Source organism: Hermetia illucens, chromosome 4 (assembly GCF_905115235.1).
Source record: "Hermetia illucens chromosome 4, iHerIll2.2.curated.20191125, whole genome shotgun sequence".
In the NCBI taxonomy this organism is placed as follows: domain Eukaryota; kingdom Metazoa; phylum Arthropoda; class Insecta; order Diptera; family Stratiomyidae; genus Hermetia; species Hermetia illucens.
This window is the reverse complement of record NC_051852.1, coordinates 103,321,405-103,348,908: the sequence shown is the minus strand read 5'-3', so window position 1 is coordinate 103,348,908 and position 27,504 is coordinate 103,321,405. Positions and strand designations below refer to the sequence as shown.

Below are 27,504 nucleotides of genomic sequence, written 5' to 3'. Positions count from 1 at the left end.
AAATGGACTCAATTCAGCCGGGGTATGGCAGCATCACTCCCACCTTGTGCTCAGCTCTCCCATTCGGCATTCGCACACCCCCTTTCTCGCTCTCGCGAAATGCCAACAGTGATGTCAATTCGAATACTTTGCCATTCTCCCGGAGGTTTTCTATTTTGCTCGTAGTTTCGTTTTGACGTTTACCGCGAAGTAGGAAAAATTTCGCCGACAAACGACTAGATCGAAATTGTGGCGTGAGAAAAAGTGTATTCGGTGAACATGTCCAGCCTGATTCGAGCTCCGGCCGTCCTGGCCAGGAACGCAGCCTCCATGGTAATTACATAGAACTTAAGACGTGGTTGAGTGCCGGATAGGGTCTGGTAACTTATTGCACAACGGGCTGCAACTCCGACTCATGTTATGTAATAACGTCGGCAGGCTCAGCGGCAATTGTGTTTTATTTTGCTCGAAGATCTCAGCCAGGCCTGCGATTCTTACGCGCGGCCGTAGTAGGTGGTAGGGTCAATGGCTGGGCGATACCTCCAGCATGCGGTCTGTGACGTGACAGGTTAAGAGATTGAAGCGCAGATCGCGATTAGTGGCCCTGATGGCGATAATTCGATGCAGCTGGAGGTGTTCTATGATTGTATTCATTGGTGGCCGCGCAATGTGCTCATTCCAATGGAATCTGCACGCTGCTATCAGTCGTTCAGGTGCAAGATGCGCGGCAGCGGGCGGTGCAGTGGGTATGGCGCAGCGATAAGGCCAGATAAGGACTATTGGGGGTACGTATAATTTTCATGAACGGGACGGGGGAACACTAAAACCTGTAATCACTGCCGGCCACTTATATTGCCGTGGAAAAAACCAAATTGGTATCGTGAGGTTCGCGGGATCGTGTTATGTAAGCGTAAGTGGTCCGCGGGTTGCGCTTCTTTCTTTGCCTTTTTGTACGAAAGTAAATTGGCAAATCGTCTCCCCTTTTTGTCACATGATCCTCGAAATTAACTCCGGGACCACTACTGCGTTTGCAAATCACTATTGCATTTTTTAGCTCCACGTTATCTCGCGTTGTTGTGTCACCAGTGTGGCGTTATCGGATGGGCGAAATTATCTCGGGGTTATGTTTGGCTGGGTGTGCGGTGGGCTTAGTTGGAATAAATCATTTTGATTCGCAGCCGAATTAATGAAGATTGTTTGGTAATCGCCCTCTTATCACTTTTGGCGCAGATGATCTTTTCGCTTATGTTACGTGCAGAACTCTGATGAAGATGTTGATTGGAATTTAGACCAAAATTTTCCTGAACCGAACTTGCAATTATTCCCTGCTGTTGGGGAAAATCAGAAATGTTATGGACTTTTACGATCAAACCTGAATGCTGCTTTATTTGGTGCGTGATCACCTCTTTCACACACTTAAAACTAGTCATATGAGGTGACACGCTTTAACGTACAGTTAAGGTAGTTTCAGTAAAGCAACATTCAGCGACGAGGGTAAAGTTAGTTAGGCTAAAAATCATCTCTGTGAATAAATCTCTGAGCCCAGACCAATAATGCCAACCACGCTCCAGAAACGGCAAGAAAAAGGCTGGTGACGTGGCTTGTGGAAATTTTTCGGAGCTGTATTGCGTTCGGACATAGAGACGCTCGCGCGAGGTTTACATAACAAAACTGGGCAAGCGGGATCATCAGTCCTCGAGTTTCGGTCTATCGCAGCGCGTCCTGGAGCTTCCATTTAAGAAAGATAATCAAGCGGATGCCCTCTCCCAAATTTCAGCACGCCAATATCATTGTGTCCGGATAGCTGAGTGGTTAGAGCGCAAGGCTGTCGTACGGAAGGTCGCGGTTCAAATCTCGCTGGTGGCAGTGGAATTTGTATCGTGATTTGACGTCGGACACCAGTCGACCCAGCTGTAAATGAGTACCTGAGTCAAATCAGGGTAATAATCTCGGGCGAGCGCAATGCTGACCACATTGCCTCCTAGTGTACCGTTACGGTCTTGAATGAAGTGCTCTAACTCACTTCAAGGCCCTGATCCAACATGGATTGTTGCGCCAACGATTATTATTATTATTGCAAATTCACAGAAATCGCTCTTCACAAAGTAATTAGCACTGTTCAAGAGTCATTAGACTACAAGCAATAAAACATACCTTCATGGATATAGAGGGAGTCATCAAGCAGGCTGTAACCAGAGTAAGATTGAAAGGATGTCTTACATAATAATCTTATCTGAGAAGTAGTCACTTGTCCAGAGCTCCCAGGTGGTGCCAATTCTCCGGTCCACTGGTTGATAGGAGTGGGGTGAAGGTGGTGGCTATTGGTGTCGGCTTTGTGTTAGGAGTGTTTCCTCCCGCTATGGGTGAGGGGAAAGATATGGCTATTGATTGGAAGATTCGGGCTTGGCATAAATCCGACAAAAGTGGGGTTGATGCTATTTACTATCAAGGCAAAGGTATCCGATTTTCATTCTCCGCTTAACGAACAAAAATTGACATTTTGCTCCAATGTAAAGTACCTGGATGTGATTAGAGATTAGCATAGAACTGAAAGTTAAGGAGAACATTAAAACCTTCTACGTCAGCAAGAACACTTTAGTAAAGAAAAGGGATCTCCGGCTGAGGATGTTTCTTTCGATTTATACAGCCGTGGGTCATCCCATCCTACCGCAAGCTTCTATTCTATTCTATTGTGGGGTGAATACAATAGAACAAAGTTAGTATCCAAGTGTAGTATAGTATCCAAGAAACTGCATGTGCTGTTGGAGCCCTGCATCTGTCATGCGGAGGCCCTGAATATGCTCATACGTCGTCTATCGGTCGTGTACGGTGTAGTGTGTAGTGGTGTCGGATTACGTGCGTTCGAATTTTGGGTTACGGAGTTCTGGCCATCGTAACATTCTAGGTGAAGTATCACGACGACTATGGAAATTGAGAACGGACCAGCCAAGCTTCAAGAGAAATTTTGCTGTGGGCCTTCAATCTGCGGGTGATCCTAAGTTAAACTAATGGTTGAACATAGAATTGCGGACTATGAAGGGCTGTGCAGCCTTCTATGTTTGCAAGTGGACATATGTAAGAAAATGGGTTCTTTGGCCGAGCATACTTCCCTGGATGTGCACAGCCATGGATCATCCCATCCTAACGTAACATGCCGCTTTATTGTGCTTATAGGATTCAAAGAATGTCATGTGCAGGAACCACTGGGGCTCTTCAATTCCAGCGGTTGCCCTCAATGTACTCATACGCCTTTTCCATCTCGATCATCATATTAAATACTCTCTGACGTGCAGTACTGTCAGATTCCATGGTCTGGATATTGGACAGGGAAGTCCGATGATCATAGCATTGTCCTGGAAGGACGTTCGGGAACATTTTCAGTGAGCTACGTGTCGTGCGCAAACGGAGCTTCAAGAGAAATTTTGCTGCCAGTTTTCCAATCAGGGCAGAGTTGAAGACCGGGGATGTTTTCCGAAGTTATGACCTAGTCTTCTCTATTAACGGATTAAAGATGGTCTGTGGGGTCGATGTGGAAGTATTTTCGGATACGTACAGTGAAGTCATGTCTGACAATCTTCAGTGTATTCCAAGCGGAGGTGCTGCGTAATACAGGCGCTCTGATGCACATTTCGTGTGCAATGCACCGTCATGCTCAGTGGTGACATCCTTCAACTTGATAGAGCCATGCAGAGAAGCGCTTAAATTCACCTTCCTTTGGGTTCCGGGTCATAGGCATATAGAGGGGAATGAGAGGGCTTGCGAACTGTTTAGGCGCAGCTGCGTTCTTGATACTCCCTCGGGGGTCGCAGTTGGAGTTCGGCTGCCTCCAAGAGCGAAGGGTAGAACCTACTTGCACTATTTGATAATCGCTGACTCAAATTTGCTTTAAGCCAAGAAAGATCTGGCAATCCTACAATGAGACACGATCCTGAGAGCTTTTGGGTCAGACGCGCACAACTGGAGTATGGCAGCTTTCATGCAGGATTGTAGTATAAGGATCATACCGACAGACTCGGCACATCTTACAACTGGCATTTATGAAGTTGTGGAGAGGAGGATGAATCCTTATTTCCTTCCTTTGCAGTTGTCCTGCTCTAACTAGAACCAGTTTGTGGAGAAATCTTTGGCGATCTCAAAGTAATATCTGGTTGTAGGATGAGGGATCTGTAGAGCTGCCTAAAATTCGCTCTTCTTGTCTTTCCAATAGCAGTGAGGGTGTTATGAGTTTTCACCATCGAAATGGTATATCACAGCGCTAATGTGCTCCGCGGAGCGGCCGCTGATACGTACCTTACTAACACATAGCGTAGCAGACAAAGCATAAGCAAAACTTTTCATACTGGTGAACCAGTATGTGGTGTGTATGGCACGCAGTGACAGATTTGCATCGGTAGAGACAGATTTGTATCATTTTTTAATTCACCAGAAGGAACGATATAAACGAATTACAATTTTTCTTTAAACTAAAACGAATCTGCTTAAGGGCAACCCCAAATTTTGAGTGTCTATCAGCTTTCTTCCCTTTTAAGTTATCTTCTCTGATGAAAAGTAGTTTAAGTTGGGGAAGTGGTTAAAAAAGGATTTTAGGTGGCAGTTCAACAATGGTTTGGGTAAGGTGCAAAATCTTGGGCAGCAGATTAGGTCATATCATATGACTATCACTGAATGTGTTGCAGTCTTCTAAAACAGAAGCCTTACTGCCATCATTTTTAAGGTTTTGTGTAAAACAAAACCTTATTAAAATCGATTCAATGTCTGTCTGTCTGTCTGTCACACGCATTTTTCTCCAAAACGGCTAAACCGATCCGAACGAAATTTGGCGGACAGATGGGAACTATGAAATCCCACGCATACAATGAGTGGCATAAATTTAGGTGGAGTTCAAAGGGGGCTCCCCATACATGCAAAGGGGGGATTCAACAATTTTTTTCACCGGATATGGTTGTGTAGGGTATCAAATGAAAGGTCTCGATTTGTACTTTCCGAAACTGATATTGGTTTTGGCATAAATTGCAAAGTGCGTGAGTAATGAGTCAAAATGTATGCACTTGAAGTGAGACAGGACTCATTTTCGGAAACTACCCAACCTAAAAATCCGGAAAAAATCGGAGTGGTGCGCCTAGATGAAATCTAGGCCTCAAAATATGTCCCATTCGGATATCTGCTCAAATAAACTTACTAATACTATATTACTACTTCTTAGAAATTTACTGAAAAACCCTCCTTAAATTCATCCTAGGACTTCCGGATTTTGTACCAGCATAGAAGACAATATTTTGTATATACGTGCAAAATTTCGTAGAAATCTGGCAATTAACGCCAAAGTTATAGCAGTTCAAACTTAGCAATTTCGCGCGAATTTACCGCTTTCAAAGCCATGCAAATCAGATGCTGACGTCATAATTACCCGGAATAATTGACATTCGCGTGAAATATTAAAGTCGCATTTATGAAGAATCTACTTATCTGCAGCACTTTTTAAGATTTTGTGTAAAACACTTATGTGAAATCTAATCTTCAAGAGATGTCCTATTCCGGTATCTGCTCAAAAAATTTACTAATAGTATATTATCAACTTTTAGAAATTGACTAAAAAACTTGCCCTAAGTTCATCCTAAGTGTACTAAATTTTGCACCGGCAGAGGCAGCCTCGTGCATACATATGCCAAGTTTCATGAAAATCCAACTATTATTGGGAAAGTTATAGCAGTTCAAACTTATCAATTTCGTACTAATTAACAGCATTCTAAGCCATACAAATAAGATGCTGACGTCATAATTAACGAGAATAATTGAAATTCGAGTGAAATATTAAAATTCCATTCAAGAAGAATCTAATTCTCCCTAGCCCTTTTTTATATTTGATGTTGGTTAAATTGTTGGCATTTGCTAATAATATTAAACTCAGAGTGTGAAGCGTATGAGGTTGACTATTTCCATCAAATGATTTATTTAAATTACTTTCTAAAAAATAGATGCCAATAGAATTTTTAACTGTGTGACACGAAACTGTCAGGCTCACCGCTCCTCACATCTTCTTCTTTTTCTTCAGCCTTCAGTTCACAAGCGGGGTCGGCTCGTCGTGATCGGTTTCGTCATTTTATTTTATCAAATGCCTGATCAGGATGTAATCGCGAGACCTTCAAATCCCCATCCAGTGTATCATGGGACCATTATTTTGGCCGGCTTTTTGGTTGCTTACCATTGACTTCGATGTTCTGACCAATACTGGTTGTTGAATTCTCGTTAGCGTGAATTACGTGACCACACCATCGAAAACGCCTCTCTTGCAGTTTTTCCACGATCGGTGCAAACCCATATCGATCGCGGATATTCTCATTTCAGACGTGATCAAAACGTGTCACGCCACCAGTGCAATGCAACATCTTCGTCCCCATTACCGCAAGACGCCGTTCATTGTCCTTTATAGTCAACACTCAAACTATAGAGAGCGACAGACGGACGACATTGCAGTAAATTTTAGATTTGGGACGTGCGTTGATACGTCGATCACAAAGAACACCAGTTGCGGAATGCCACTTCATCCAGGTGGCGTTAATGCTTGAAACATTTCATTACGCAGTTCTCCAGTAGCTGGTAGCATTGACTCGAGGTATTTAAATCGCTCAGTTCTTTCAATGGCAGTAATCTGCCCCTCCAGATATTTAAATCGCTGAGTTCTGGCAATGGTGGTAACCTGCCCAGAACTGAGCGATTTAAATATCTCGGGTCAATGCTATAAGCCAATGGAGAACTACGTTATGCTCCTCACATAGGGAGATACAAAACCTTTTATACCTGAAGCGTCTAGCTTCCGGTTTCCCGACTTGTTTCTGAATTAATTTCACATTATGCGAAGATAATGCTCGGATTCATAGAGAGCAGCCTTGCCATAACCTTATACAGTCAGTTTCCCATAAGTCCGTATCCATTGGAATGGCTAAATAATGCAAACTGATTGTGGCAATGATTGTGTGCAATTGTCATTCTATAGCCAGTTGCAGCATGACTTCCGAATGGTTCGAATATAACCAATACGTGTGATATTCCACAATTGTGTTCACTAACCTTTTTCCAAATATTAGTTTCAATTAAACTTACTTTGATATTTATTGACTTGAAAATTACTTACCAATTATTTATCTTCTTATCTTAATTGTCTCTTGTCGACTTATTTATATTAAACATTTCCTGTCGTAAGTTGTATTCTTAATAAAGGTTTTACAATTAAATTGCATTTATAGTTAATGATCAATCAATACAATATGCTTCCGGTTATCATTAGCAATTTTATTGTACAGGTTTGCAACAAGTAACCTGATAATCATTATCCTCAAGCACGACACCGTGATCATTAGGATCATTAGAATCCCCCTCTTTAACCCCTGTTGCAGTTAAGTTTATAGATGATGTGGAAATGGAGCCGAAACTTCTTAAGGGGGTCATCCCGTGTGAAGGTCGTTTTTTTTTGTTTTTTTTTTAGAATTTTTTTGTGAAGAACTGAATAAAGATACAAATACGAATTTTTCACCATATATTTATTAATATCTTGAGCGTGCATAGTGATTTTCCCAGCCCGATCGCATAGTTGGTTATTGAAATACAGAGCAATTTATACACCCATCTCTAAAAAGGTGGTTTCTGCTGCCACGCTAGAGGGCGCTGCGATAATCTTAAAGAAAAAAGTAAACGGCATTTTAACGTACAGATCTAAGTACAGTCCGCAAACTAGGATTATTAAAAAAATATTAAAGCTAACTTTTGGCGCCGTGTTAAACTTTTTTTTTGCGAATTTTGGTGTTTTTTTTAGGCTTCTTTAATGAATAAAAAAAACTACTGAATGAATCGCAATTATCCTAGAGTGCGGACCGTAGAAATATGTTCTGAATAAGTCGTGAAAATTTCAAAGAATTTTGTTTGAAAGATTTTGGGCTGTGGTGGCAGCAGATTTTCAATATGCCGTTTTGAGAAAAATGCATTTAAAACGTAGAATGCGATTTTAAGCCAGAAAACCTTAACTGACCATTAATCTGGTATACCTAGTCCATAAACCTTAGGCTTCTTCAAAACACATATGTACAGCCTTGGATTCAATTCTTATCTTTTTAGCGAAGTCATTCGAACGTCAGTTGGACCGATAAATATGAGCTTTATTACGGTGATCGACATAAATCTGGCATGTGACTTATCACGTGTTTAACACTATAATTTCCGAACGACTCGGAATATCAAAAAATCACTTTGCCTATACATTCTACACTATATCTAGATACAATTGATGCCAAAAAAAAATTCGGCTCCGCAGATCCGACACACGGGATGACCTCCTTAAGTGACCGCTGCGAGATTTTAGCAGAAATAGTCTGCCCCGTTGTTCTACATACCTTTCCTGCCCCCTCTTCTTCCAGAAGTTGGGTTGACAAAACAAAGTTTGCTACGATGATATTTATCCTCCCTTTTGAAGCGTTACAACGTTTTCCGAAGACACAATTTGTTAAAGGTGGGTATGATTGAGAGAGAGCAGAATTCTACTCATTTTTCCTACATACCCTCCTCATCTCTTCGCGCTCCGAGAATGGGGACGAAAATTCAAACTTTACGATGATAAAACAACTCAATTTTCATCTTATCCATGCATTTCGAATTTTTAATTTACTGTGACGTGGGTCATCTGATTGTGGACCAGCTTCATAACAGAGCCAAATAACAAGCTCGGCCGCATGACCCAGTCACCGTGTTGAACTGAGATACGTTAGAGTCTAGAGAAAGACGAAGAGACTTGTTAGAACTGATGAAGAGAACAAGTGGTTCCCGAAATATCGCTATTTAATAATAATCGTTGGCGCAACAATCCATGTTGGATCAGGGCTTTGAAGTGTGTTAGAGCACTTCATTCAAGACCGTAACGGTACTCCACAGTAGACTGTAGGAGGCAATCTGGTCAGCATTGCGCTCGATCGAGATTATTACCCTGATATCGCTATTTGCTAGATCAATAAATAACACTAGCCAATAGAAAAAAGCAAATCTTAATTATTTCAAATAATTTAATCGCTAGAAACACACTTAGATATTATTAGTAAGTTTAATTGAGCAGATATCGGAATGGGGCATATTTTGAGGCCTAGATTTCGTATAGCGCATCACCCTGTTTTTTCAGATTTTTAGGTTGGGTAGTTTCCGAAAATCATTCTGCAAGTTATGCTAAAATTAATATTAGTTTCGAGGAGTATTCATCGGGGCCTCGTTTGATACCCCATATGACTATATACGTATGTATGGGGAGCCTTCCTTTAAACTGCACGTAAATTTATGTCACTTACTGTATGCGTGGGATTTGATAGCTCCTATATGTCCACCGGATTTCGTTTGAACCGGTTTAACCGTTTAGAGGAAAGTGCGTCTGACAGGCAGTGAATCGATTTTAATAAGGTTTTATTTTACAAAAACCGTTAAAAAGCAGCAAAACAAAAAATGTGTATAACAAAAGAGAACTGGATATGTATGGGTATAATCGCAGCAAGCCGAGGTGTTGAATTGAGGTGCACACAAAAGTAAGTTCCTGCTGTGAGCTGCAATATTTTCAATTTTGAAACATACAGTTAAGTCCAAAACTCAGTCAATCACGCTGAATTCTTGACGTTGGACACTCTTTTGGAATTATCGAAAAATAGGGAAACAAGTTATTTTAAAAAAACCTACTCGAACAGTTTTGGTCCATTTTCAAAAGTGGCGCTTCTACAAGACGTAATTCCTAACGACGAATGCACTGAAACGGCCTTATAACATGATCGAGCCATCTCCTTGTATAATACATAATTGTTTCCACATGGTTTCACTTCGTGGAGTCACCTTTCTTTTTCCAAGCCCTTTTGTTGGTGCAGTAGCGGTTGATTTTAATTTCGCCAGACTTCATAACTGACTTTCAATTTTCGTCCCAAATTCAAATATTTGATATGAGTCTTTATGCTTTCCTTCGAAGAGGATTTTTTTTTCTTTTTTTTGGTAGCTTCCATATTAATGCGCTCTAAGAACCAACTGTGCAAAGTTCCTTGGTAGCTTCTGAAGTTGGTAGGCTCCTTAGGCTGACCTCCTTGATTGCCCCTTAGCCCTATGAATGGCGATTGTATACCTCACTAACATGTGGGGTAGCCCCTTGATTTCCAGTAATTGCTCTACAATTTTCTTGCAAATTTCTTCTGGGAAAGATTCCATCCAAATCCATCACAATTTAATATCAGCATTTGAATAAATTATAGAAGAAATGTTTGTTCACCATTGCTATATGTCTTAGCAGTGCTAAGTGTGCTACTGAGAAAAAAATGTGATTTTGAGAATCAACTTGCCGTGCAAAGTTTTATGTATTTCCTTCCTACACACAACCTTGAATGATGTATACACTTTTTTATATTTGAATACAAAACACAATAAAGAAAGAAATTTCCATCTTGTAAATATTGATTCAGTTTTACGCTAACTGAGAGTATGCGTATTCCGTCGAATACATTTGCTTATATGCACGTAGTCTGTGAGAGGCAACATCCAATGCAGATGCAACCATTTGTCTGAGACAACCAGTGGTTTTTGTTTGACACAGACACAGCCTTTGAAACAGTTTTTTATCTGATTTTTGTCCCAGCCAGACATAACTTTATAGTTGTGTTTTCGATATCTCTATCTTGGAAATACACCAAACAATATTTTATTTTTGACGGACGGTGTCGTTACTAATGCGTGCTAGTCAAACATGTGTTTCGTTTAGCTTGCAGTGAGTATTTGTTGTGTCAGTTCCAGTAGGTGCGTTTCTTTCCGGGTACTAAAGGAGTGCGCCTACTAATGCGATTCAGACATAAGTATATACTGGTGAAATAAGCGTTCGATAACAGTGTCTTCTAATTGGGAAGTAAAACCACACCTTCTATGAAGACACCATGCTAAGGATAATCACGCCGATATCAAACAGAATACCAAGACATTGGTGCTTAAGTCTTACCAATCAATATGCTTTGCATAAAATTCATAATATGCCATTCCGGTTTTTTTGTTGGACATAACCCTGAGAAGAGGCGGAGAAATCTAAAGGAATCACCGCATGGACACTCATCGATTTTTTTTGTTTGTGTCTTTAACAGCTTTAAATAGTGCTTCAGTGCAGAACCAATTCCGTTTGCCCTTTTTCAACCTCATGTTCATGCTAAGTGTATAAGCCAACATTTCGGATTGGCTGGCCAAATCCGTTATGTACAACGATGCCAAGAGTGTAGGTCCTTAGTTAGCGACTGAAGTATGTTTCCGCAACACTCATTTTTGAAACGGGTTGATTTTGCAATATGCCAATGCAATATTTATCGCAATTTTCGCATAATGCAGTTTCAAGGCGTTTCATTTATTACAACGCGTGCAGCAAGGTTCAGTTTCTTTTCCGTGCAGGAAAAACAGGTGTCGACTTTTCGACTGCCAAAAGCGTCCGGTATGTTTAGTAAACCACAACAATATTTTCCTCACTGGCATCCATTTTTTATCTTGCAACTGGCAACGCACTTTCTCCACTGAAAGTTTAAGGTGAGGATGCATATTTTTAAGAGGCCGTTTTGAATAATGTATTTGATGGCATTGAAACGGAAAAATATGTTCAAAGATGGATTGTATAAAAGCCTCGTTTTTCTGTACAACCAATGTTTGTTAAAATCGTTTCATTGTCATTCTACTCCATTTTAAGGAAGAGGAATCTTCAAAATACACTGGCCCGGGCATGCTAGTGTGTGGGATTTTTACTCATTAAAATCACCTCCCCGCACACACCCTTAGGGCTCTTCTTCTGTAGACGGCACGCAGTTTTTATACGTTACATGAAACATGCAGCGCTGGTCCCCAAACTGAGACTGCATACAGCAAGATGGAACTCACCTTCCTGGCTATAAACAGCCTGCGAAAAACCGCGGCTTTTTTATATTCGGCAGCATTCTAGTAAGGACCACCCTAGTGTTAGATGGTGACTCCCAAATAATATATTGGAAACATAATTTCTTTAACGACACTTGGTGAGTGCCCATCTAGCACTTTCTAATCAGGTTTCAAAAGCACCGATTATTTGGAATGACTATAACTCAGTATCTTCAAGTTACTTTCCAACCATAACTAGTACTATGTCATCGTGGCCTCCTCCAAAACCGGAGGATTAAGAACATTGTTGTGAATGATGTTCCACAGTATTCGGGTCAGTACGAAGCCTTGTGGGACACTTGAGGTGACAAGGTATTCTTGGGGTCCATCATCGGTGTCATACCAAAACCTCTGTTCTTGCATATAGCTATCGACAATAGCAGCTAGATAGGTGAGATCAACAATCGTCACCAGAGGCTTTCGTGTAAGGTTTCAGTTGTCCCAATTGAATGTATTCCTCAAGTCTAGGGATACCACCACGCAATATTTGCTGATACCACATTTTTTTCGGTCAAGCCAGTAACTATTTTGATGGCATTACTGGAGTCTGGCGTTACGGAAGTCATACTGCGATGTGACAGGTCTTCTTGGCTCTCAACAACTGGGAACAATCTATTATAGATCAACCACTCCAACATTTTTCCAGTAGCATCTAGAAGACATATGGGTCTATAGGAGGATGGCTCAGCTGGAGGTTTATAAGCCTTAGGCAGCAATATTAGCTTGTGCCGCTTTCATGCTGCAGGAAATATCTCCGCCAGTATGCACGCTTCGAACAGGTCAGCGAACATGTCCTCTCAAGATGTGACGGCGAGCTTAAGGGCCCTATCCGGTATTCCGCTTTCCAGGAGCTTTGTTGTCAACTATTCTGTGCAGTGACGAGTGTCTGTCTATCACACGCGCTTATCCCAGAATCGGTTGTACCGACTGACACGGAATTTTGTGGCAAGGTGGAAGCATAGGTCAAATGTATGTGAGGTATGTCCTACGGCAAAAGTACAAATGGTCGCTAACGTATTTCCTTTAATACTTTTGATATTGCCTTTCTTGGTGCTTACATCCTTTATTACGAAAATAAAATAAAATAAAGTTATTCCTAAAAAGAACAATCAACGTAGAGAGTTAGCAATGTTGACGCTTGAAGATCACGCTCCAAATCAACCAATCAAATTGGTGATCGAAAGTTAACACGGTTATTATATACTTCATTATCGCTGTAATTACGAGTGATTGATATGTTCATCCATCTTAGGAAATTGTTAACAGATCTGTAATAACTATACATTAAAAGTTTAAAAGGACGCTACCGAACTATACAATATTTTCAAGCGATACTTAAACAGCACAGCATGCATGACAACACGCGCGTTCAATGATAACCATGATAACTATGAGATTACAACATCTATGACTTAACGGATTCTGGCACGGTTTTCATTATTTGCTATTGTTCAAATCACCTTCTCGAATGCGATTCAGATGCCTTATCAGTATATCTGCAGCCATGTGGGCGTCCGGCATCCGAATTCGCCACCACTTCAGTTTATGTGCTTTTGTCTCAACAGTTGTAAGGCAATTGATATCTTCAAATAAATCTTACTGTCAGATAAAAAACTTATTATTATTCATTATCATTTATGAAGCAATTATATTGAATTGATTAAAATTATAGGCTGTCACGAAATGCAATGATAAGGAGGGATACTTCCAAGTTAATCACATCTTATCGTAACCGAGAGCATCATGATTAGAAAGAGTGTTCTCTGTTATTTTTACTCTTAAAAATCGTCGGATTTTCGAACTTGAAAATACAAAATAAACAAAACGATTTTCTTCCATGCGCATATTTAGTTGATTAATTACATTTTCGATAACGACTTTTCGCTCGTTCAATTTGTTACCATCATTGACAGGTGTTAACGAAGAATAATTTCAACGTTGATTCACGTAGAATGGAGATAATTATCTTTAATTAACACTTCCAGTGTCCTCCTCGTTTTTGTCAGTGGCGCAACCCAAGAAAAATACATATACATCTACCGGAAAGTTCTGCTCGTTTTCGTTGCAACTAGTTTCAACAGTCTTTCTTTTTATCATTGAATGTATACATATTGACCTATCGGATGAACTAAAGTGAAGAGGATTAATGTTAGTTTTAAGTGAGACACGGGCGGATTTCAGCTAGAAAAAAAAAGGCTATGGAAGTGTGTAGAAATTTGTCGAATATGTGTGGTGAAGGTAAAGTTTGTGACAGAACATGCAGAAGATGGTTCCAGAAATTTGAACTAGGAGATGTTGGTCTTTCAGATGAGCTCCTCTCTAGGTGATCGTTTTAGATTGACGAGGATATTTTGAAGACTTTGTTAGAGGATAATCTTTTTTTGACAACATCGACAGTTCAATTCAACTCAACTTCGGACTATATCCGGAAACTAGCATTGGTGTGGAAATATTCGAGGTGGGTGCTGAGTTAAGTGAGAAAAATTCGAATATCAATTCATCACATACACACTTTTCTCCGCTTGCAAGGTACAAAATTGAACCTTTCTTGAATCGAATCATAACTGCAGATGAAAAGCGGGAAGAGGAGAAGGGCGTATTGGCACCCCGGGAAACCTGCCCCCTCCACCACGGTTCGGTTTAACTTGAGTTTGAATAAGACAATATTGTGTATATGGTGGGATATTTGGTATACATTACAAGCTGCTGAAACCGGGCGAAAAGCTAGGAAGTACTGCCAGTTATTGGATAATATAAACAAAGTATTCCAAGGAAAGAGGCTTGTCGCTTCATGGTAATATCAGGCCATATGCTGCTTTAGGGATTCGTTGGAAACTTTCAGAGCTAGGCTGCGAAATTCTGCCGCATCCACCATACCCTCCGGACGTAGCACCCTTCGACTAGCAATTGTTTCTGTCCTTCAAAATTTTTTTACAGGACAAAAAATTCAAAAACGAAGGCGTTTTTTAAAAATAGGATATTGAAATTGGCATCAGGCAGGCAAAAAGTCAATGATTAATGAATCATGGAAATTATTATTATTATTTCTGAGTTGTCACAATCTTGGCAGATGTCGGATTTTACCTAATACTAGCACTAAGTGCCAATCTTTTAGGCTCGGATGATCCTATCTACTTAAAAGATAAAGCGGTCTGGATAGTGGTGGCCAGTGATAGGCTAGTGGAAGCATCCGTCGAAAACTTCCCGCAACCTTGAGCACATGGTTTGAACGAGACTGTATGAGAGCCCCAGGACATCTGGGAAGTCCTGAGGGATTTGGGTGCAATACCTGTAGCTGACAATATTATGGGAACTATAATAACTTTCCCCGAGTCGCTAAATTTCTTTAATTTCCTGAGCCAATGGCTCAGCCACCATCTTCTCCACGTATTTTCATGCAATGTTGCTATTATGAGGGATAGTAACATCAATAATATATGCGGAGCGTCTTGTCAACTAACAGCACATCAGGCTTGTTGTGTGATATATGGCGATCAGTTAGAACTTGGCGGTCACAATACATGCTGTAAGCAGAATTATCTAGTAATGCCTGCGATTCATACCGGTAGTCTGAATATGTTTCCGTCATCAGCCCATGCTTGTATGCGATGCTTTGATGGATCGCCTTACATACATCATTATGCATGTTCGTGTATATTCAATAAAATTATTATTTAATAAAATTTATTCTGTATATGACGAATTTGTTAGTTGGTTTTATTATAAAAACGGATAGAATTTTCTGGCAGACCTAATTCTAAAATTTATCTTGAGAAATAGTTGGTGCATTATTTAATAAGTATATTTTTGTAGTTTGAAAGTTTGTAGTATCCATGCTATGGCAAAAATGAAACGTAACATAAATCTGATTTTCCAGTTGCGTTTTCTCAGCGAACATCAAAAGCACAGCTGCTCTGTAATATCTTGAATTCCCCCTTCGACCTATATTCCCACGCAACAGCCATTGTGAATCAGGAGGAGTGTCTTCCATCTAATAGTACTTCTTGAGAGAGTTGTCTCAGATGGAGAGGAAGATGACTAATTGTGTGTGTTTGTAAGGTTTTGTGTAAAACAAAACCTTATTAAATCGGTTTACTGTCTGTCTTTAACGCGCATTTGCCCTCGGAAATAGTTATACCTATTAATACCAAATTTGGTGGGAAAGTGAGAACTGCGAACGCTCACGCATACAGTAAGTTAGGTCGTTCTACGTGGAATTCAAGAGGGTTTTTCCATGCATACAAAAGGTGTAGTCATGTGGGGTATAAAATCAAGGTCTCGATTAGTACTTTGCAAAACTGGTCTCAGTTTTGATGGAGGCGGGAAAGCTCACTTCCTTCACGGAAAATCTGAACAAAATCAGGAAGCTGCCACTTTACGGTGCCTAGGTTCCAAAATACCCTCCATACCGATATCTGTTCAAATAAACTTAATGATAGCATATCACTATAATTTTTAGTAATTTGTTACAAAACCCCTATTAAGTTCATTCTATGATAGAATCATACAATTTTGGCAGCAATACAGTGCGCGCAATTTATATATACGCACTCCATATATTGCTCGTTGTGACTATATGGAAGCCCTGAGAAATATAAAGTTTATATGATAGTAAATGTATCTTTATTTAAGTTTAGAATAAAAAAAAAAAAATTAACAAAATACATCTTTCTTTTTTTAAATTAACAAAGATTACATTTTTATTGCGCAATTTCTATATACGCACTTGCACTTTTAAGCCTACTGAAATAAATAAACGCATATTGATTAGTTACTAATATTTTGTTTTGCCCCCATTGGACCTTATGACTTCGAAAACTCGATTTGGCGTTGAGGCTATTAAATTTTTAAAGTATTTTCTATGATTTGGTCCCAGCATTCTAAACATTTTTTCTTTAACTCAAGAACGGAGCCAAATTGGCGTTGATTCGAATAGACTTTTCTTGCAAGTATCCCCCATATATTATCTATGGGGTTAAGATTAGGACTTCGATGTGATCACTGCAAAATTTTTATTTGCTTGTAATTTAAAAATGATTTCATGTATCCAGAAGGGTGTACTGCGGGGTTGTCATGTTAGAAATTCCAGTCAATGTTATTATTCTCATTTAAATGCAGCATTAAAATGGCTTTTGGAAGCTCAATATAAATTACTAAGTTCATTTTGGTTGGTATGATTCTCTGTCGAAGGTTACCGGGAAAAGAAAATGTCCCCCAAAACATAACACTACCGCCTCCAAAGTTGCGACTCACTCGAGGAGTTTAATTTTTTTTAGATCGTGCCAAAATGCGCTAAATTCAGCTGGGCCGTAAAGGTTGAATTTCTTCTCATCCGAAAAAAATACTGCCTTCCATTCTTTTTCCGATTTCATGCACGATCTAACAAATTTCAGACGAGCCTTATTATGTGTCGGTGTTAAATGAGGTGCTTTAGCAAACGTTTTATATTTAATGCTGTTATCAATATGGAAAATCTGTTTTACTCGTCTCTTTTTAATAGGAAGAAGTAATTTCGACATTATCTGGAATGAACCAAAGTTTGTTTCGAGTAGCTTCCTCCTTAATCAGGGCGATTTCTCTTTTCCCGATTTTTTTATTTCCACGCGGATGCTTTTTTGTACCGTATTTTCCCTTTAATCCAAAGAAATTCCGCACAATTCCGTAGGATATACCAATTTTCTTCAAGATTGCTCTCATTATCCAGCCCGAATCTTCCATTCTGGCAAGTTGGCCTTTTTCTTCTTCGGTTAACACTTTTCCACGAGGCATCACTGTAATCTAAGGTAAAAAAAAAGTTGAGCACTGTTTTACGTAGAACACTACAAAATTTCACGTCACACCTTTCAATTACAAAAAAAAACTTTTCAAAAGTAATTTTATAGACGTTTTAGCTACCTGCGTTTATAAAAATTGCGCACTTGCAAATGATTGCTTTCGATCAGAAACAAAATATCATACAACATTTTTCAACTTATTTAAATGTCGCTGTCATAACGAAATCTCAGGAGACCAAGGAACTTATATTCCCTTTAATTGTTTCACATATGCTTCGCATTCTATGCATTTTCTAAGAAAAAGAGCAAAAATGTGACTGCGTATATAGAAATTGCGCTCACTGTATAGGCTATGAAGAGAGCATGATCCTATCCAGTTTGGTGGAAATCAGACTATTAGTAACGAAGTTATAGCAGGTCAAAGTTGTCACTTCAGTGCAAATTAACGTTGATTGTCAGTAGCACGCGAAAGTGGATATTCTGACAATGTATGCATATACATTACGTGCTAGGTATTAATGGGGCAGATGTCCACTGAAAACTTTTTATAAAAGAAATACACAAAACCTTTCATACCTGAAGCGTCCAGCATCCGGCTTCCCGACTTGTTGAATATGCGACGAATCTTTAATTACATTGTATGTGGCGAATTTCGACATCCTTGCTTTCCAGCACATTTTCGAGTCGTGCAAAAACGTCAGTGGTATCCTGACGCATTCTTGTATTTGCTTTGCTACATGGGTAACGAAATATCGTTTACTACTTTTAAGCAAATTTGTTATCTTATCTGTTACGATAAGAATTTAACTTGATTTCGGTGCCAGATTGCATAATTTGTGTAAACAAGAGCTCACCATAAGAAAGACAAAATAAATAGATTACAGAAGCGAGGATGAGCTGTGAATTTAGAAAGGAAATGTAGGTAGGCTGTGGCTAGCTGGCTCTGCCTAAACACGGGGAGATGATAGCGAGGAGTTATCCTCGGGGAGTTTGGTGACAAGCTTCGCGACGAATAGGTATTGCTAGCTAACAATCTTCTTGAAAACCTTACCTATCTGCATAATGCTGAAAATAATTTTATTCTTTTATTCAATTCATTTTATGAAAGTTGATTTGATGAATAAGTGCATTTATAGCTACTTTTAGTCAAAACAACCGCCGAAAAGTAAAAACATCCCAAACAAGCATTACTTCAATGGATAATGAGGTTATTTATGACAAATAAAAAGATAATAAAATTGCAACTAAATGACTATCATACGTTCACTTTCAGCTCAGCGTTAAACGCAATTTCTACGTGGTGTCTTTATTGCTACAGGAAGCTTTTGTATCTTAATACGGCGCATTACTTGGTGCATGCGTATCATAGCTTTTCGTTGTACGATTAGAGAAACCGGCTTCAATCATTGCCAACTTTTGTTTACAAACTAAATTGGGTACTTTTGGTAGGGGTTCGAATTTGGACAATCACCATTAGTTAAGTGCTATAAACATTTTTCAGCAGATTACGTTTTATTTGTTTTTAAATTTGGTTGCTTTTTCCGTAGTTTTTCAAATGTATGATATCAATTTTACTTATCTTATTTAACTCAATTTACTTTTTCTGCCAAATTTGCTGAAAGCAGTTGGTTTTTGAAGAAATCAAATATTTGGACAACTTTTGTAAAATGAATTTGTCATAAATGAAAAACAAGAAGTCCCTGTACCAGATCGTTGTTGGTTTTCAATAGGATTTAGATCCGAGCTTTGAGGAGGCCAATTGATTTGGTTGATTGATTGGCCATTAATTGATTCTTTACCAAATTGAATTTGTGCTTTGGAGCATATTTCTCTTGTATGATGTCGCCGTACATTTGGCCTTAAATAATATGCTAGTTTCATGCAAAAAAATCGATGCTATCCTAACTAAAATTTACACAAATATATGCCTAATTCTAAGAAGTCAAAGTTTTCATCTCAGATGGTAATTGTTTTTGCTGCCATGTTGTAAGTTTCGGAACTTTGGGATATCTCCTTAACTGAGAACACCTTAAAATAAATCCCGTCATTAGGAAAATTTCTTGCTAAAATAAAACCGTGGTTGTCTGGAACAAGTTGAAATTTGCGTTGCGCGGAATGTAAAGTGTAATTCGTCGTATAATGCATAGTATTTCACTACAAAGAATCGACAGTTATAACTTTTACAGACAATCTACATAATCGTTCCAATGATGTAATAATATAACAAAATAGACTCACAATCGCAATCAATTTCCTGGAAGTACCACTTAAACCTAAGGCGCAATGAAATTCACCTACTTATCATCATTATTTTAATAAACTGCTTAGTTTGTTTTAATACGTTATTTATAAGAGGCCACGTTTGCAAAACAGGATTTAATTAAGATAATAAGAAGTTTTATAAATAATGAAAGTCTTCGGTCTTTGTTTTATTAATCTATATGACTGCCTTAAGAAGTTTCAGCTTTCAATAAGCAGAAGGTTCATCTTGGGTGCATTGTATGTGGGGAAATAATGTTTATTGGCCATTTTTTGTATTATAAAGCTTTAAAATTGCTGACATTTGGAGCAATTCCACATATCAGTGCCACTGAAGTCTTGGAAGTAATAAAAGGAATGAAATCCGGAAAAGCAACATGATTTGACGACATCGCTTCTGAGCTTTGGAAAGCTTTGGAAAGCGAAGAGCTGGGGTCCAATTCTGTGGCTCAGTAAATTCCTCAATCGGGTTATTCAGGAAGGTAGAACATCATCTGACTGGCAGGAAGCACCACAGTTTCAATATGGAAAAAGAAAGGTTGTCCAGCAGAATGTTCAAATTACCGATCTGATTCGGTTGCCTTCCTATACCATGAAAATTTTCGGAAGCATTCTTGACAACCGTATTCGCGATATCGTTCAAATTGCCCTGAATCGTGAACTACTGACGCAATATACGCTGCGCGGTTACTCATGGGGAAAAACCTGTGAGAAGCATCGTCCTCTACTTTGCATTTCTGGATCTAGAGAAAGCGTTTGGTTGTGTACAACACAAACTCATCTGGTATGCTCTACGACAACACCTAGTGCCAGAAGAACTCGAGCGCTGGGTTAAATTGCTTTACCACGATCGGAAAAGTTCCAATTGTGGCGGGTATATCAAAACCACTTCATGTCTTCGTCGGTGTTCATCATGGAAGTGCCCTCTGACGACTCCTCTTTGCTCTTGTTATGGACACTGTCATGCCCTATATACTGCTTTATGCAAATGATGTTTTCCTAACGTCCCATGGTATAGCTGATGTTGAGTAACTCGTTCAAAAATGGAATGATCGCCTCATGCAACACGATCTCAGATTCAATCTGAATAAAACAGAATTTTTGTCGACTGATTCCCATAAAACGGTCACTGCCACTTTCAGCGGCAGCGACCTGGCCTGAACTTAGCGATTTCTATATCTCGGGTGAATGCTATTGGCCAATGAAGAAAAGCAGATATGAAATTGCTCCACGTATTAGCGCAAACTGGATGAAGTAGTGTTTCACAAGTGAACTAGTGGCGTGAGACGCCTTGATCACATCCGAAGTGAGGATATACGCGATCGATATGGGGTTGCACCAATCGTAGGAAAATTACGAGACAGGTGTCCTCGATGTTATGGTCACGTAATTCGCTCGAAAATGAACTTGCGAAATTGCTCTGAACATCAAAGTCGATGGTCGAAACAACGGTGGCTTGATACGCTGGATGGGGATTTGAAAGCCTCGCGACAGTGTTCAGATCAGGTAAATGACAGAACAAAATGGCGCAAACGATCACCCGACCCCGCTTGTTTACGGGACAAAGAAAAAAGAAGGAGGTTGTGGTTAAATAAAAACTTTGAATTGCGTCCACTCAAATTTGAAACAAAAAATGCGGCGCTATATTAAACAAGCCGGGAAATCGAAAGCTGGGCGCTTCATGTATCAGAGCTCAAATTTTACACCTACCTTTTCCATGTATCCCCCCTTAAATTCGACGTAAAAAGATGTTACTCACTATATGCGTGAGCGTTCAAAGTTTCCACCTTTCCACCAAATTTGGTGTCAATCGCTACAACCGTCTCGGAGAAAAATTCGTGTGACGGACAGACAGACCGACAATAAACCGATTTTAGGGATTCTCATATTTTCGATTTAAACTTACATTTCACTTTAAATTGAGACACAATTTGTTTGGAACTCTTCTTGAAATGCTGATAAAATAGGTCTTTGGAGAAAACAGCAACCCTAAAAACACGAGTAGAAAAACAAAGAACTGGTTCAAGGACAATAGGGTGGAGGTGATGATGGGGTCAGCGCAATCGCCAGACCTCAACTCTATTGGGAATTTATGTGCTGATGTCAAGAATGCCCTTAGTATTGCAAAACCGTACAACAACGTGCTTTGATGCGCGGTACAAGAATCGTGATGTCCCATCTCCTTGGACCATTGTCAACGACTTGTTGATTCAATGACCAATGGGTGTAAGGCCGTTATTAAAAATAAAGGTCATGCAACTAAGTATTAAGCATAATTTATGTATTTTTTATTTAAGTTAACTGTTTTTTTTTTGAAAAAAAAATGCCGACTTATATTTATCTTGAGCCCTCGTTTTTTGTACTGCTGACACTTTTTTTAAATAAAAAGAGAAATTGTGTTATCCTCCTTTGGATACCATTACTGTTGGAAAGTTGGATGCCAATTCAGACTCACAATCATTTGAATTGCCGTCTACCACTATTATTTTTTCGCATATGAATACGTTAAAGACATAAATATTATGGTCATCCTAAACAAAGAAACATTGCATATTACCTCTTATCGCCTATGTATATAGATACACTAGGCGACAAATAAAACTTTGCAATTCTGTTTAATACTATTATTATGAGTTACTTTATTTATAGTTTTAAAATCCATCTTAATTGCTTAAGAAAGGTAGAACAAAAACAAGTAATAAAAATAACTTCGTTTTACAAATAATGGTTTTCCGAAAACAGAAAATTATTTAAAATAATAAACCGACAAATGACAGTTTATGAAATTTTTCAATATTAAATAGTAGAAAATAAAGTTGGTATTAACGTACTTTGAGTATCTGGTTGTACCCCCTTTGTTTTTTATAACAACTCAATGACCTCTGATCATGCTTTCATTGCCGATGAATTTCAATTCAGAAAGTTTTTGGGCTTGTTTTTGTATTTGCTTTTGCTGTCTAATATTGAGCATATATGCTCACCATCATCATCATCAACGGTATGCGGCCTAGGTCTCTCTTAGTAAATAACTCAAGACATCCTGGTTTTGCGCCGAGGTCCACCAATTCAAAATGTACTCAATTGTATTTAAATCCGGAGACTTGCAAAATGTGACCTATTTACTGCTACTAGAGAGAGATTTTACCTCGGTGTAGTACGCTCCATTTTGTACCATCATATGTTGCTCTGATAATAGTTATTAGTTTCTCGGGAATGTCCCTTCTGCCTAGAGTACTTTAGATACATGCTTTGTTGACGTTGTCGGAAGCCTTATCGAAATCGATGAAGACCGGGGATTTACGCACACAGTGTTGGACTCCCGATTTGGTACGTCATCGGACTACCAACTAAACACCTCCCCAACATCAGAGAGCTAGCCTGGAACCGTTTGTCACATTACTTCGGGCCAGCCCCCGAACTCTCCCGCTTTGCGGAACCTTCAAATCAGGGAATTCCTTTCACCAACGGGAGGGGAGAGGAGGAAGGGAACTGTCAGTTCAAGGAACCCCCTGCCATCCGGCTCCTCCACCGGTCGAGTTCTATCTTCTTAGCAACGAGAAGGGCCCGAACGTAATGGGCAACACGGTTCCAGCTATCAGCAGTCCTCAGCATCTCTTCCACAATGTTGTCTGGAGAGAGATCCTCTGTGTTTAAATAGAGCTTCTGACGAACCCCATCCCACCTTCCACAAGAAAAAAAAGTGTGGTGGGCATCGTCCACAACTCCATTGCAAAACACACAATCCGGAGAACGCGCCTTTCCAATCTTGTGCAGAATGAAGACCGGGGATGCGCACTCCGCATACTACCTCAAAATGATAAAAATATTGTTGGTGTTGTCAGTGCAGGAGGAGCGGAAACCAGCCTCCTATGTTATCAAGCTTTGGACATGTTCCTCAATGTTTAATATGTAAGTAATAATCTTTGCGACGGTAACAGGTCTGCAATTGTCGCATTCAAGACGGGTGTCGTTCTTCGGAATCTCCCACTTTCTAGGAAAGGCCTCGGATTCCCAGTAGCTCTGAAGACAGCCGGAGCTTTGTTGAACAATTCCACAAGGATACTATCAATCTCAGCGACTTTGCCACTTTTGCACGCATTACAGGCCAAGATCGTTTCGCTTTTGTTTGGGGGTGTATTTCTATCCGCATGTTACTGTAACTATTAAGTACATCCAAAAGAGGTGGAACTTCACCAGACGCTATACGGTTGAGAACCGTGGTGAAGTATTCCCTTCATCTTCTAAGCTACTCGTCGTCGTGGATGGGGAATCTACTGTTAACGTTAATTACAGAATCATCGAGGAACTTGTGATCATCTTTCGTGACGCGATATAAGGCAGCTTCTGCCTCTCAGACTAGCGTGATAAAAAGTTCCTTTTGTTATGGCGCACGCTACGCTTCCGGGAGCGAAATTTGCCGCGCTATCGCAGTTCGAGCGCATCTCGTTCTCCGCTACTCTCAGCAACAATAAGAACCTTCAGTTCCCTACGGTCCTTGATCCGCCTCCATGTGCTGGCCGTCCGTCAGTTAGATCTTATGACGCCCTTTCGAGACGTGGCCAACGTCATTTGTACCGGACAGAAGAGCACTTTTGATGATGGCCCAGTACCTATCAATATTCTCGGTGGGATGTTCAAGATGTCTGCTCCCGGTAAAATTATTACCTTTAGGAAGCCTCTTTTAGACTGGATTACGTTGCCAATTTGAAATTGTTAGCATATTCTTCTTTCGCTCGTCATGTACCTCTCAACACTTTGCTGAAGTGAGCTTGCGTGAATTTACAAGAAACAGCATTACAGTTTTTCAAACAAATTACAGTTTCACTTCTGTTTATCATTACTGTTTTCTTGCAGGTGCGTGCTGCATCAATCGTACCAAGTCGAAATTGGCATCGAACATCGAATTCGAATGCAGCGAAAGTTAATGCAGATGCCATCTCAAAGGAATATCCAGTTATCGATCACAGCTACGATGCCATTGTCGTAGGAGCAGGAGGTGCCGGATTGCGTGCTGCTTTCGGTCTTGTTGCTGAAGGATTCAAAACAGCCGTAATTACCAAATTGTTTCCAACCCGTTCACACACAATCGCCGCGCAAGGTGGCATCAATGCCGCTCTAGGCAATATGGAAGAAGATGATTGGAAATACCACATGTACGATACGATTAAGGGCTCAGATTGGCTTGGAGATCAAGATGCTATCCACTATATGACTCGTGAGGCTCCAAAGGCCGTCATTGAACTCGAAAATTACGGCATGCCATTCTCTCGAACTCCTGAAGGAAAAATCTATCAACGTGCTTTTGGTGGTCAGAGTTTGAAGTTTGGCAAAGGTGGACAAGCGCACAGATGCTGTGCTGTGGCTGACAGGTTTGTGTGATACTGAGAATTTCTTCAGTTTTTGCTTCTAAATAGTTGGTAATGGCTACCAAAGATACCAATCTTGGTAGTCAATCTAACCCTCCTTACCTTACTCTGTTCATATTTTCATCCTTTTTCAACTGACATTGTTTCTAGAACCGGACACTCGCTCCTGCACACATTGTACGGCCAATCCCTGAGTTACGATTGCAACTACTTCGTTGAATACTTTGCACTAGATTTGCTTTTTGAAAATGGTGAATGTCGCGGAGTTATTGCTTTGTGCCTGGAAGATGGATCAATTCACAGGTATAGTATTCGAGGGATAATTTTTTTCTTCAGTTGTTACAAAGGCGTTTCAATTTTAAAGGTTCCGCGCAAAGAACACTGTAATCGCAACTGGAGGATACGGTCGTGCCTATTTCTCATGCACATCAGCTCATACCTGCACAGGTGACGGCACTGCAATGGTCGCTCGTCAGAACCTCCCCTCGCAAGATTTGGAGTTCATTCAATTCCACCCGACTGGTATTTATGGCGCTGGTTGCCTCATAACTGAAGGCTGCCGTGGTGAAGGCGGCTATTTGGTTAATTCAAAGGGTGAACGATTCATGGAGCGTTACGCCCCTGTTGCAAAGGATTTGGCTTCTCGTGACGTTGTGTCGCGATCAATGACTATTGAAATCCGTGAAGGTCGCGGTGTAGGACCTGAAAAGGACCACGTCTACTTACAATTGCATCATTTGCCTCCAGAACAGTTGGCTGCTCGTTTGCCTGGTATTTCGGAAACCGCAATGATCTTTGCTGGTGTTGACGTAACCCGCGAGCCAATTCCTGTTCTACCGACTGTGCACTATAATATGGGTGGAATCCCGACTAACTACAAGGGCCAAGTCTTAACTATTGATAACGACGGAAAGGATGTTGTTGTTCCTGGATTATATGCTTGCGGTGAATCTGCTTGCTCTTCCGTACATGGTGCTAATCGTCTTGGTGCCAACTCACTTCTCGATTTAGTTGTATTCGGACGCGCCTGTGCAAAGACTATTTCAGAAGAAAACAGACCAGGCGAGGCAGCACCAAGCCTTAAAGATGTAAGTAATTGTCTATATTGCTTTCATGTGTGCCCTTTTATTTCCAATTCACTTTGATGTATCCATTTTATCTTTTACTGTTAGAATGCCGGCGAAGCATCTGTTGCTAATTTGGACAAATTGAGGAATGCAAACGGTAGCATCACAACAGCTGATCTTCGATTGAAGATGCAAAAAACAATGCACGCCCATGCAGCCGTATTCAGAGACGGCCCAGTATTGAAAGAAGGTTGTGAAAAGATGCAAGCAGTTTTCAAAGAATTCAAGGACGTGAAGGTTGTGGATAGGTAAGTTTCGAAGTAAACACTGCATATATTCGTTCCTTTTATTTATACTCGTATTTACCTTTCCAAACCAACCTAGATCTCTCATTTGGAACTCTGATCTAGTCGAAACTCTCGAACTGCAGAATCTTCTATTGAACGCCAGAATGACAATTGTTGGCGCCGAAAATCGTAAAGAATCTCGCGGTGCACATGCACGTGAAGATTTCAAAGACCGCATTGACGAATATGTAAGTTGATATGACAACATCTTTCAATGGATAAAGTCTACAGTATTCCATTTCACTCTGCAGGACTACAGCAAACCAATCGAAGGCCAAAAGAAAAAACCCATGAGCGAGCATTGGCGTAAGCATTCACTTCTCTGGGTCAATGATAAGGGCGAAGTGGACATCAAATACAGGGCCGTTATCGATACCCCGCTCGATAATGAAGTACAAACAGTTCCGCCTGCTATCCGATCTTATTAAGTCGAAAGTTAATTTCCATTTAATTTTTGGCATAGTACTTTGCACATTTGTATGTAAGCACATTACCACGCTGGAGTAGTGACTTATCAATTCACTGCGAAATACATTGCCTCTTGTAAATTATGGGATTCCGCACCTGCTGTGGAGTAGAAGTGGTAGTGCTCTTAAATTATTATTGTTTTTGTTCAGACGTCTTTGTGTTCACCTAATCAAAGTAGTGTTTTGGTTGCCATCGATAGAAATCATAAGGATGATGAGGATGTCTTTCTGTGCGTACCTCGATTATTCCTAATTGTGGTTATTTGTAATAAACTTCAAACTCACAAGATATTATAATAAAA

The 27,504-nt window shown here is 40.0% G+C and overlaps 1 protein-coding gene across 1 annotated transcript; it reads left to right on the top strand.

Annotated features, from left to right (window-relative positions):
* Nucleotides 1–114: 114 nt before the first annotated feature.
* Nucleotides 115–27,504, top strand: LOC119655822 (succinate dehydrogenase [ubiquinone] flavoprotein subunit, mitochondrial). The gene is made up of 7 exons (XM_038061928.1): nucleotides 115–312; nucleotides 24,810–25,324; nucleotides 25,472–25,624; nucleotides 25,686–26,409; nucleotides 26,494–26,696; nucleotides 26,773–26,923; nucleotides 26,987–27,504. The coding sequence occupies exons 1-7, from the start codon at nucleotides 259–261 to the stop codon at nucleotides 27,161–27,163; spliced, it is 1,977 nt and encodes a 658-aa protein (XP_037917856.1). The 5' UTR covers nucleotides 115–258; the 3' UTR covers nucleotides 27,164–27,504.